The sequence below is a fragment of the Propithecus coquereli genome, unplaced genomic scaffold (genome assembly GCF_000956105.1).
Source record: "Propithecus coquereli isolate 6110/MARCELLA unplaced genomic scaffold, Pcoq_1.0 Scaffold12, whole genome shotgun sequence".
NCBI classification, from domain to species: Eukaryota; Metazoa; Chordata; class Mammalia; order Primates; family Indriidae; genus Propithecus; species Propithecus coquereli.
Window position 1 is genome coordinate 8,232,657 of NW_012136080.1, and position 12,735 is coordinate 8,245,391.

Here is a 12,735-nt window from a genome sequence, read left to right on the forward strand (position 1 = left end):
ATTGTGGTCCTTCCACTGGAAGGACCTTGACCTCACTCTGAGTGAGATGGGGAGCCCCATAGAGTTTCGAGCGGAGGAGTGAAGGGGTCTGGCTCATGCTGGCTGCTGAACTGACGATAGACTGCAAGGGAGTGAGGGTAGAAGTGGGGACCAGCTGAGAGGCTATGGAAGCAATTGACTGGGGAGGTCATGGTAGCTTGGGCCAGAGTAGCAGTGGAAATGGTGAGAAGTGTGGGGATCTGGTAATATTTGGAACATGGAACTGATAGGATTTACTAACTGATCTGATTATGAGAGAAACTGGACTATTAGAGTATGAGAGAAAGAGAAGAATCAATACTGACTCAAAGATTTTTGACCTAAGCAATTGGAAGGCAGGAACTGACATGAACAGAAATGTGGAAGGCTGCAGAATTAGAATGTTCTAAAGGAAAGATCAGGAATTCAATTGGGCACGATAACCATAAGATATCTACTGGACATCCACATAGAAATATCAAGTGAGTAGTTGAATATATGAGTTTTAAGTTTAGAGGAGAAAGGAGAAGCACATATTTGAGAACCATTAGCTTAAAGGAAGCATTTAAAACTATGAGACTGGATGAACCACCTTGGGAGTGAATTGGATAGAGGACACAAGAGGTCTAGGGCCAAGCACTGGACTTTCCAGCATTAGGAGATCAGGGAGATATGAAGGAACAAGCATAGTAAAATTATACAGAAGATTATTTTTAGAAAAATATTTGAGAATCTTATTGATTTTCTTAAAGTCTTCTTCCAATTCCCTAAAATTTAAATCATTCTATTGTCACTGTTATTGATTTTTCTGTTTTTTAATAGTTAACTGACCTAATGCTCAGATCTTTTCTTATCAATGAGAACACAAGATTCCAGCATGGTTTTCATCACCATCTTAGTCTGTTTTGTGTTGCTATAACAGAATACCACAGATAGACTTTTATAAAGGAAAAAAATTCATTTCTCACAGATCTAGAGGCTGGAAAGTGCAATATCAAGGTACCAGCCTCTGGTAAGGGCCTCCTTGCTGCATCATCCATGGCAGAAGGCAGAAGGTGAAGAGAGCAGGAGAGAGGGAGAAGTGGAGGGGCACAGTCATCCTTTTATCAGAAATGCACTCCCATGTTAATGGCATTAATCCACTCATGAGGGCAGATCCCTCACGACCTGATCGCCTCTTAAAGGAACCACCTTTCAACACTGTTGCATTAGGGGTTAAGTTTCCAAAACATGAACTTTGGAGGACACATTCAAACCATAGCAAGCACTATGGGAAATCCTGCATCTTCTGTGTGTTTTGCAATGCCATTTTAATGATGTCAGTTTACATTGTATTTGCACTTAGTGTTTGCCTCTTCACAGAACGCACAAGCAACAGAACTCTTAGTGTGATGGAGAGAGATAGAAGCTGGCATTCAGCAGAGAGGTATGTTTAGGGTGGCCTAATTTTATACACAACTATTTCATCAGTAAATATTTTTATGTTCTGAGGCTCTAAAAATCCTCATGTATTTGGGGGCTTGAGTAATAAATATTAGATGATAATGACCTCCTTTGTATCCAGTAGCAATACCTCCAGAGAGATTGTGAAGGAGGATTCATAGATATTAAAGATGAGCTTAGAGATTGTTCCAGAAGTTAAGGGCTTCATTTTATAAAGGAAGACAGTGACCGTCCTGGAGAGGTGAGTGACTAGGACCCATGGCTAGCTGGGCACAAAGCCTGAATGAGAACCAATCTTTATCCCCTCCCACAAGCTAGTGCCATTTGATGGTTAAGTTGCTTAATGTCTGTGCCTTAGTTTCCTCAACTGTAAATTAGGGGTCATATTGTATACCTCACAGGATTACATAAATAATAAATAATAAATTTTAAAATAGATATAAAGTATGTAGCATAAAAGTTTAAAAAAAATACCAAAAAATATCCTGGCAAGGATATGGAGCAACTGGAACTCTCATGCACTTGTGGGAATGCAAAATGGAACAGCCACTTTGGAAAACAGCTGGGTGGTTTCTTCACACTTGATCTTACCCAAAAGACCAAGAAGCAATGGGTAGTTTCTTCTAAAGTTACCATACAACCCAGCAATTCCACTCCTAGGTATTTATCCAGGTAAAATGAAAATGTATGTCTGTACAAGAATTTATATATGAATACATATAGCAACTTTATTCATAATCTTCAAAAACTGGAAACAACCCAAATGTTAGCCAACTATGAATCGATAAACTGTGACACATCTATAAAATGGAATACTAATAGGCAATCAAAGGAAACAAACTATGATACATGCAACAGCTCGAATGAATCTCAGAGGCATTATGCCTAGTGAAAGGCACTAGTTCTCAAAAAGCTACATTTTGAATGATTCCACTCATGACATTCTGGAAAAGGCAAAACTGAAGGATCAGAAAATAGATCAGTGGTCACCAAGGGGTGGGAGGAGGAGTTGGCTACAAAAGGGTATGAGGGAATTTTGGGGGATGATGAAATTGTTCTCTATCTCAATTGAGGTAAAGGTTATATGACTATGGGTTTGTCAAAACTTACAGAACTGTAAACTCAAAAGAATAAATTTTACTGTATGTAATTTTTTCTCAATATATAAAAAAATATAAAAAATAAAAGATAATTTCACAAAGATGAAATAAAACAAAAAGTCCCTGGCACTTAATAGACCCTTTAAAAAACAGGTTTCCTTTCATTTTCCCCTCTTTCCCTGAGCAAGAACTACTCATATGACTGAAAGTTCTTAAAAATAATTTTCTTCTTGAGATTTTATAAAAAAGAGTGAAATTCGTGGCTCACAAAGTATCTAGTTTCCCCCTTTGAATAATTTATTTATTCATTCTTTCAGCAAATATTTATTGATCACCTGTAAGCAAAGAATGTCTTCCTGAGCTCTCACTTACAATAGAATCCGAACATTTAGAGCCAGAGGAAGCCTTAGAAATCATTTAGTCTAAATTGCAGTGAAGTAATTGAGACTCTGAAAAATGACAGTCACTCACCCAGTGACACCCAGGAAATTGGTAGCAGAATCCCAGCCAGCACCGATGGGGCTTCGATCCTCCTCCCGTTATGCTCAGCTTTGCAGCCCCTCAACCTTGTGCTACGAAGCTAATAGCTGCTTTGAGAAGCGAGCCCTTCAGCTTTATGAGTGTGTACCCTTCAGTGGTAGGATTGATGCAGTGCGATGGGAACAGGGAGTGCAGGGAAATATTTGGGACATTTGGGTATTCTTTCCTGAGCTTCTGGAAACTTACTTCACAAGCTGCTGTCTTTCCTTAACAGTGCCCCTTATTTCTTACGGTACAATAGGAACCACAGGAACAAGGCTGTACGGAGAAATCACTAGTAGGCACCTGGAAGCGACAAGATCCTTCTCCTACTGCTACCAGGGCTTTTTTGTTTGTTTGTTTGTTTTTTCTCATTTTGGACTCAAAAGAAGTGAGAACCCTCTTGAACTGAGCTCTCTACTGGCACCCCAAGATAATGAAAGGCACTGCTCCTGAAGTTGTCTTTCAGGCTAGTATATAAAAGGAGAGATACCCAGAGGGTAAGAGTTGGTAAATCCCATAGGCAGGGGCAACACAAACTGAGGAACATTCTACTAAATAACTTTCTAAAGGTTATTTCGAGTCCAGATTATTGAAGGAGACTAAAGAGATGCGACACTTAAATGCAACTCATGATTGTTCTGAATCTTTTTGTTGTTAGGCAGTGTTACTAGACAATTGGAGAAACTTTTCTCTAAGTATGAGATTGTTTCAAAATTAAAATAATATTTTAAATGTGAGGGCATTTTTGTACAATGTTCTTATAAAACTAACTAAGCAGATATGGACCTGTTCTTTAGAGCCCCTAAGAAGTAGAGATAAATTGTTAGAGGGTACACAAAGTAGTCAATAACTGATGGGCAAATGAATAGATGTAATAAAATATGCATTTATAAATGAAAAGTAACCACAGGAAGAGGTAAGTAAAGGAATCTGGAGGATGAGAGACTCAGTTTGGAGGAAAGGGGCAGGGGAAAGAGGAAGAGCTTCCTTGGAGTTTAAAGGAGTTTTTTAGCAGGCAAGTCAGCCAAACACATATTTGGGATTTTCCCTAAGCAGTCCAAACTTTGGAACCCTGGAGAACCTTCCTCCAGTCTTTTGTGTCCAGGGGCCATTACTCAGTCCACAGAGCACTGACCTGAGAGTCCTGAGACCTGTGTTCTAGTCCCCTTTTTGTCCCCAACAGCCTGTTCAACCTTGGAGAGAGCACTTAGCCTGTAAATGAAGGATTTGAACCAAAATGATATTTAGGAATCCCTAAAAAACTTAAAAGACTTTTGATTCTTGAAAAAGATGTTAAAATTGAGAACAGAAATGGAACTTAGGAAGAAATAGATGAGAAAAAATGTAAGTTCTTTTTACTTGAGATACCCGACTAACTAAAGGGATAGTTCTTCCCAACCCACTTCCCTCTCTTTGAAAAGGAAACTTAGGATTCCGTCTTTAATTTGAACAGCTCAGAGAACACTGCCCTCCCTTCTCACATATTACATAATAATAAGAGTCTCCTTAAATAGAATTTTCTATTTTATGAATCCTAAAATATTCAGATGCATCACTGCAGAAATATAGTGTTTTCCAAGTATCAGAATAAATTTACACTGCAATATTGCAAGGCTAGAGAACCTAACACTTTCTGTCAGCCTAAAATGAGTTTGTTTATGGCATGGCTGATTTCTTCTTTGACCCAGAATTTATTTAGAAATGTTTTAAAATGTACTCACATGTGGAAATGTTTAATCTATATTTTTGTTACAGATTTCTAGCAATTTTATTGTTGTCAGATAACAAGATTTTAGATGAAACCAAATATTTGGCATGTGTTGAGACTTGAATTGTCTATAATACGGTCAGTTTTTGCAAATGTTACATGGGAGTCTAGGAAGAATGTGTTTTCTCCAGTTGTCAGGGAGGGAAGAGCTCTATGTGTGTCCATTTAGATCAGCTCATTACACATGTTGTTCACATCTTCTATATCATTACTAATATTTTGAATGCTTCACCTGTCTATAACTGAGTGAGGCATATTGAAATCCTACATTATGAGGCTATATCTGATAGTTTCTCTCTATAGGGGTTCATGTATTTTGATTCTATTTTATTACCTGCATGCTAGTTTAGAATTTTTATTTCTTCCTTGTAAAATTAAACTGTTATAATTATATAGTGCCTTTCTTTATCCCTAATTTATCTCTAATAATGCTTTTTTTTTCTTTATTTAAAATCTATTTGTCTGATATTAATATGGCTACCTTGGATTTCTTTTGGTTATTATTTGCCTGGTATCTTTTTTAAAAATTCTTTTACTTTCTGCCTTTCAATGGCACATGTTTTAAGTATGACTATTGTAAACACTACCTAGCTGGGTTTTGATTGTCAGTCAGTGGGTCTGGTCCATTTGCATTTACTGTGATTATGAATAATGGGGGTATTTAAATCACAAATCAAATAATCCTTTCAGCAATGCTTAGCTTTAACAGGACACCAAACCAACAACTGCATTCAAGATTCTGCTCAGGGTGGACTGAGCAGGAGGGAAGCACCACTGACAGAAAGGGGCCTGCAAGTCACAGCTGCCATGTGAGTAGCTGTGTGCTACGGAAGCACCTACCGGTGCACTTGGTTGCCCCTGGACAGACAGCTGTGCTGTCTTTGACCACCCGATTCAGAGACAGCCATTTGAAACACTAGGCTTAGTGAAGATTCTGGGTGCTTGTTAGCACCAAATGATTGTTGAAACAGTAGTACTAAAGATAAAATACATGGTACCATTCTATTCCTGCAGTCACTCATGCATATTTGATGTGCAGGGATTTCTTATATTCCATAAAATCATTTTCAGGGTTTCCTTAAACTATGCCTGAAGAACAATCTGCATTGTCTTAAGGCTTTCTGGTAAATCAGGTTTTCATGATTATTGCTATATAATTGTTTTTTACTCCCACTGTGTCACTAGCCTCCTTGTGTTGTTTCTTATCTTTTTCAAATTCATCCAGTGAAGTTAAAAAAATATTTAAATAGTATCTTAACCAAGGATAGAACTATAAAACTGCTTGAAGCTTCCAATTAAACAGAAATAGGATTCTTGTATAATTCACCATTGGAAACACAACAATAATATGCATGATAGTAAAACAATAGCAATTAAGTGCCTGCTAGGTGGCAGGTATTTTGCTATGCAGTCTGTGTGTGTGTGTGTGTGTGTGTGTGTGTGTGTGTGTGTGTGTGTGTATAAAATCCCCACTTAAATATGAGAAACTAAGGCTCAGAGAGGTTAAGTATCTTAGTCCATTTCTGCTGTTATAACAAAATACCTCAGACTGGCTAATTTATAAATAACAGAAATTTACTGCTCACAGTTCTGGACGCTGGGAAGTCCAATCTCAAAGGTACCAGCAGATTTGGTATCTGGTGAGGGCCCGTCCCTCACAGAGCATCTTCTCTGTGTCCTTACATGGTAGAAGGGGCAGACATGTTCCCTTCAATCTCTTTTATAAGGGCACTGATCCCACTCATGAGAGCTCTGCCCTCATGGTTTAATCACTTCCCGACCTCTTAATACTATTACTCTGAGGATAAAGTTTCAATGTATAAATTTTGGGGGGACACTAACATTGAGACGATAGCATTAAATAACTGCCACAAGATCATACAGCCAAGGGCAGAGCTAAGATTCAACCTGGGTCTCTTTTAATCCAAAGCCCATATTACAATGATGAAAAGAACAAGCCCTGCAGTGAAAACCACTGGGCTTCAAATCTGAACTCCACCACTTACAAACTGTGGCAGTGGGAAAGTTATTTACCTTCTGTGTACCTCAGTTTCCTCATCTATAAAATGGGAATAACAATAATATCTATCTATATAGTAGTCATGAGGATTTCATGGGATGATATGAGGGGATGGCTCAGAATAAAGCCTGGCACATAAAGAAAGCTTAAAAATTGTTATTATAATTTCAGGGGGCATTTCTTGGTCTCCTTTATCATTAGGAAGTGAAATCGCTTGTGAAATTCTAAGGTTTCTTTAAATGTCATGTTCATGCAGTTCTCGCCCTCATCTTCATGCATCCTACTCACCTGCCAACCTGACTCTCTGATTTGCTAGTGCTCCCACTGTGGGCCCTCACCTTGCTTCCCTCCAGCCGTTACTGCCCAAGTTAGATGGCGCTTCCTCCTCCATAGGGTGTTCCCTGATTTCTCCAACTGTAACCTTAACTAGCACTTTATGGTTTTCACATGATGCTTAATGGCTATATAGGTCATTCCTTCATTATATAAATATTTCCTGAGCACCTACTGCATGCCCAGCCCTGTTCTAGGCACTGGATCCCTCCTTCATGGAACTTTTATGCTAATTAATGGCATGGGGAGAGACCAACAATAAAAAAAGACACATCAAAACATAAAGAAAATTATCAGAGAGTTGTTAAGTGCTATGTAAATAGTTAAGGTGTGATCCTATGGAGTTACTGGGCAGCTACTTTAGACTGGGTAGTAGGAGATAATTTCTCTGAGAAGTTGATAAGCTGAGATTTGAATGGAAATACCAAGTCAGTGATGTAAATGTCAATGGGAAACGAATTCCAGGAAAGAAGATGCAGCTAGTGCAAAGGCGGGAAGGTAGAAATAAACTTGTGTTGCATTTAAAAAATAAAAAGGAGGCTGGGCATGGTGGCTCATGCCTGTAATCCTAGCACTCTGGGAGTACTGTAGAAATGTTAGCTAAAATTAAAAATTTGTCTGTCTCGCATTGTCATTACTAGCCTCTAAACTTAGAGCAGGAAGAATTACTTATTCTTGTTCTTATCTACCGCAATACCCAACCCATACCCTTGTGTTCTAGAGATTACAAAGTTGAATAGCACTGAAAAATAAAAGCTTATAAAATGAATCAGAGAGTCTCTGATTAATGCCTTCAATGTTATTGTCAACATTACCATCATTACTGTTAAGGATTAATGCTTTAAAAATGTACAATATGTATACAGAAAAGTACAGAAACCATAAGTGCACATATGAATTTTTACAAAGTGAACACACCATGTAATTAGCAACACTCCTAAAAATTTAGTGCCAGAAGATATTCCCCTAAATGAAAAAGCTACATGTCTAAAGATGTTCACACTATGAAAAAGGGTGAAAAAAGCTAATTGTTTGGTGGAGTAAATGTTGGCACATAAACTCAGTGGAACAATATGCAGCCATTAAAAATGATAAATTTGAAGAACTATAGAGCAAAATTCACCAACTCGAATGCCCTCGAGTCAAGCAGGTAGAACTACAAGAAGCAGCCTAGTATAAAATGGTAAGGCATGGGGGAGGTGGGTCAAAGACAGAGTGGAGAGCATGTGCAAGCCCTGCCTAAAGACATTCACATTAAAATGTTTAATAATAATAATAATATTAATAAAACAAAATAAAAGATGGTATTGACTAAACAAAACATGGGCCAAGTTTTGCCCATAGGTCTTGAATTTGTGACCGTTTCTGGAGATACAGGAAAATAGTTAAAGGTGAAATAAACATAGTAGATATGGTGATATGATTATAATAGTGCAAAGATTATGTCTATATATGGACAAAAACTGGAGGTAAGTATGGAAAAATGAATGTTGGCCTTGGTGGGAACTTAGCCAAATTACTTTATGCCTTTAAACCTCAGTTTCTTCATCTGTAAAATGGGGACTTAAAAAAAATGCCTCCCTCATAAAGCTGTTGTAAAGGTTAAGTGCAATTGTAAGGGTACAGCAGGTAGAAAAGTACCTGGCAAGTGGCTAATAAAACAATTTTTCTCCTCTTCATTTTCCTCCTTATTATTTTGTTATTATCAACTATTTCTGGATCTTATACCCCACCCTCCTCTTCTCCTTTGTTCTGCCACCTCCAGCCACAATATCCTTCTTGACATTTCTTCAACATGTTTTAGCCTTAGGGCCAACATTCTCTTGTCCCTAGTATTCGCCTGCCTTCTTGAGGGTCTCTGCTAAAATGACACTTCCTCAGAAGGATTTTCCTGCTTTCACTCTGCTTTTTTTACATTACACTTAGAACCAACCGACATTTTATTTTGTGTGTGTGTGAGTACCTGGCACATACTAGATGTTGAAGCGTTATTTGTTGAATATTGTTGAATATTTAGGGTGGAGACAATGTGCTTTATTTTTTCCCTGTTTTTTTCTGAATCCCAGGGTAATGATGTTAAATGTGTAATTTAAAAACACTTTTTTTTTTTTTTTGCAGGTGATTTCATTGTGTAGCTCTTCACAATCTTTCCTAACTTTTTTGGCAGATCAGCCATCCAGAAGCTGGGGACAGAAGTATTTGAAGAGGTCTATAATTACCTCAAGAGAGCAAGGCATCAGAATGCCAGCGAAACGGAGATCCAGGACCGTCTCGAAAAAGTGGTGCCGCGGGCCAGCGACTGTTTTGAAGTAGACCAGCTCCTCTACTTTGAGGAGCAGTTGCTGATCACAATGGGAATAGGGCCGACTCTCCAGAACCATCACTAAGCAACTGTCAAAACCCAGCATAAGTTCAAGTGGACAACTTTCTGTGAAAATCCATTAAACATGTAAGCCGGACTCTGTTACGGGAAATGAGCACAAAGCTGGAGCTACCATCTTCACTTTCAGTTCCTTGTCCAAAGTGATGCTCCCTGCAGAGAGCAGTAAACAGGGCTGCCTGTGCTCAGATCGTAAGTGTTGTTTGGACTGTACCCTGAGATAAGCTTATATTAATAGATCGAACTTGGCTTCTCAGAAAGCATTTCTCTCATGTGTGCCCTCAGGGCTTCCAGCAGGGTTGAACCACCCTGGCAATGGTCTGGGAGAAGCCATGTGCTCTTTACCATTTATAATTGGAGGACAGAGCTCAGTGCCCATCTGGGGTCTCCGTGGACTGTGGGCAGACTGATTGCGAAGGTCACTGGACACTGCCCTCTAACATGCTGAGCCACAGCCCAGGAGTCACACATGCCTGTTTCGGGTGTCGCTTTTTGGTCAACTTTTGCCCCTGGATTAAAAATCCAAAACATACACAAGAGCAGAAGAACGGGATCCATTTGTACTCACCATCAAATTGGTATTAACTAATCAACACATAAATGCACATATCAGAACAACATCTATTGGATGCTGGGGAAGGGGGATGGCGGCGGGAGGAGCGGGGAGGAGGGAGGAGGGGACAGGTACTTGTATACACAAGGAGTGCAATGCGCACTACCCGAAGGATGGACATATTTGAAACACGGACTTGGTGGGGGGGAACCAAGGGCAACACACGTAACCTAAACATTTGTACCCCATAATATGCTGAAATAAAAAAAAAAATCCAAAACATCACTCTCTTCTATGATTTTTTCCAAACTCATCAATAAATCATTGAAATCTTTTATTCATAATAAATATATTTATAATGATCACAGAATAAATCATCTATTTTATCTTTTCCTCATGCGAAAGTTTCTTGTGAAATGTAACACGTATATCTAATAATAATTATTACTTAGAGCAGCTAACATTTGGTCTGTTTGGTGCCCATTATGCACCAGTACTGTGCTTAGTAGTTTCAGGGCCTTACTTCATTGAATCTTTTCACCAACTTGAGGGCCGGGCGGGGGAGTGGTGGTGTGTGGGAGGGCAGTGGGAGGAGTTTCAGAGACAGCGAGAGATCCTCAGATTAGCTAACCTGTCTGCAAGAAGCAGAGTTGGGATTTCAACCCAGGTGTGTCTGATTTGAGAGCCCATCCTGTTAACCACTATCCATGTGGGTTTTCAACCAAGGGGCTGCATCAGACTTGCTTGAGAAGCTTTTTAAATATACACACCTTTAAACTTACTGTTAAAGAAAAACTTATCCTGGCACTTGTTGAAATGCAAGGAAGACTTTATTCAGGACTATTTTAACGAATGTCAACACCTGTTGCCATAGGAGAGAGGCATCAAGCTTAACTCAGCAAAGGTAACTGAAGATTTACAACCAAGGAGCAGGCAAGGGGGCTTGGTAGATGGAAAATTACTAAGAGGAGACATTAAGGGTTGGGGAGTGTATTAGTCTGTTTAGTGCTGCTATGACAGATACTGACTAATTTGTAAAGAAAAGAGGTTTATTTAGTTCACAGTTTTGCAGGCTGAGAAGTTCAAGGACATGCCCTGGCTTTTGATGAGGGCTTCCATCCTGTGTTACAACAGGGCAAAGATCGTCAAAGGGGAAGCAGACACCTACAAAGAGGGAAAAACCTGAGGGGTGTTTTGGCTTTATAAAAACCCACTCTTGAGGAACTAATCCATTTCCTCAAGAACTAATCCAGTCTTGAGAGCAAGAACTCACTCATTGTTCGAGAACAGCACCAAGCCATTCATGAGGGATCTGCCCCCCCAATCCAAACACTTCCCACTAGGCCCCACTTCCGAACTCTTCCACATTGGGGGATCAAATTTCAACATGAATTTTGGAGGGGGCAAATATACAAACTGCGGCAGGGAGATTCTTGCTAAACTGACTTAATAAGATTCCTGCTGAAGGCAGGCCAGGGTGATCAGATGTTGAGAGTGATCAGCTAGTAAGGGTGGAGGAGTCTCACTGAATGCTAAAACTGGATTTGGCAGGCCAAAGACAGGGCCAAGGATGAAGCCTAGTGAAAAGAAGAGGGCTCAGGGAGGAGCCTGTCTAAAGTTTAGTCAAGGAGAATCTTTGTCAATATCCAGACCCACCTCCACCACCTGCCTTTCTCTGGGGAGATTCGGAGCCAAAGCATATCTTTTGTTTCAGAACTACCTGGGTGAATCTGATGCAAGAAATACTGTTCTTCACTATTCTGCCTCCTGCTAATGATTGAGGAAACTGAGACAAAGAGGTTCATTGTCTTACTGACATGTAATCATTGGCGCTGTGCCCCCTGCAGGAGGCACTGTCTTTTAGACTAGTGACTCCCACATTTGAGCTGCATTAGACTCACCTGGAGGGTTTGTTGAAGCACAGATTGACGGGCTCCATCACCAGCATTTCTGATTTAATAGTGGTGGAGACTGAGAATTTGCATTTCTAACAAGTTCCCAGGTGGCGTTCATGCTGATGTACCACACTCAGAACCATTGTTCAAGACCTTTCTGTTGCTGCACTTCTCCTTCTCCCTTTATTTGGAGCAGCACTTTTATCTGCTCTTATTTGGGGCCCAATTCATCTCTGAAAGGGGTACAAAGACTGCAAAGAAGGACCCAAAGATTTCAGATGCCACACAGTGAATACAAAAAGGCTGGGGGTCGGGATAGTCAGTGTGAATAACTTGATGAGCTTATTTTAAGGACTCGGGGGCATGACCAAAACCATCCTTGTAAATTTAAAAAAACTAAATTGCTAGGTTTTTAACAAAAACATAAACTTTGAGTAGATGCGTAGCTAGACATTAACCAGTTTACCCTATAGCCTACTTCCTTATAAGCTTACTGCTTAAAAGTCATATAGCCTGTCATAAGGTTCTAACTTCTGTACATAACATCTTTAATGTTAAGAAACCTCAAGTTTTCCATTTGAGATGTTTTCCAGATCCTGCATTCCAAGCGTCGGCTGACAACAGCCAGTCTCAAAACTTCCTCCAAGGAGCCCACTCAGCACAGGAATGCAGTCTCTTCATCTCCCTGTCCCATAATTTCACC

At 39.6% G+C, this 12,735-nt stretch overlaps 1 protein-coding gene across 1 annotated transcript in view; it reads left to right on the forward strand.

Annotated features, from left to right (window-relative positions):
- The window catches only part of NEK11 (NIMA-related kinase 11), a 238,017-nt gene extending 228,467 nt beyond the window's left edge, over nt 1-9,550 (forward strand). The window contains 1 exon segment of the mRNA XM_012663819.1: nt 9,372-9,550. Coding sequence (XP_012519273.1) covers nt 9,372-9,550 — 179 coding nt within the window.
- The last annotated feature ends 3,185 nt before the right edge of the window (nt 9,551-12,735 follow it).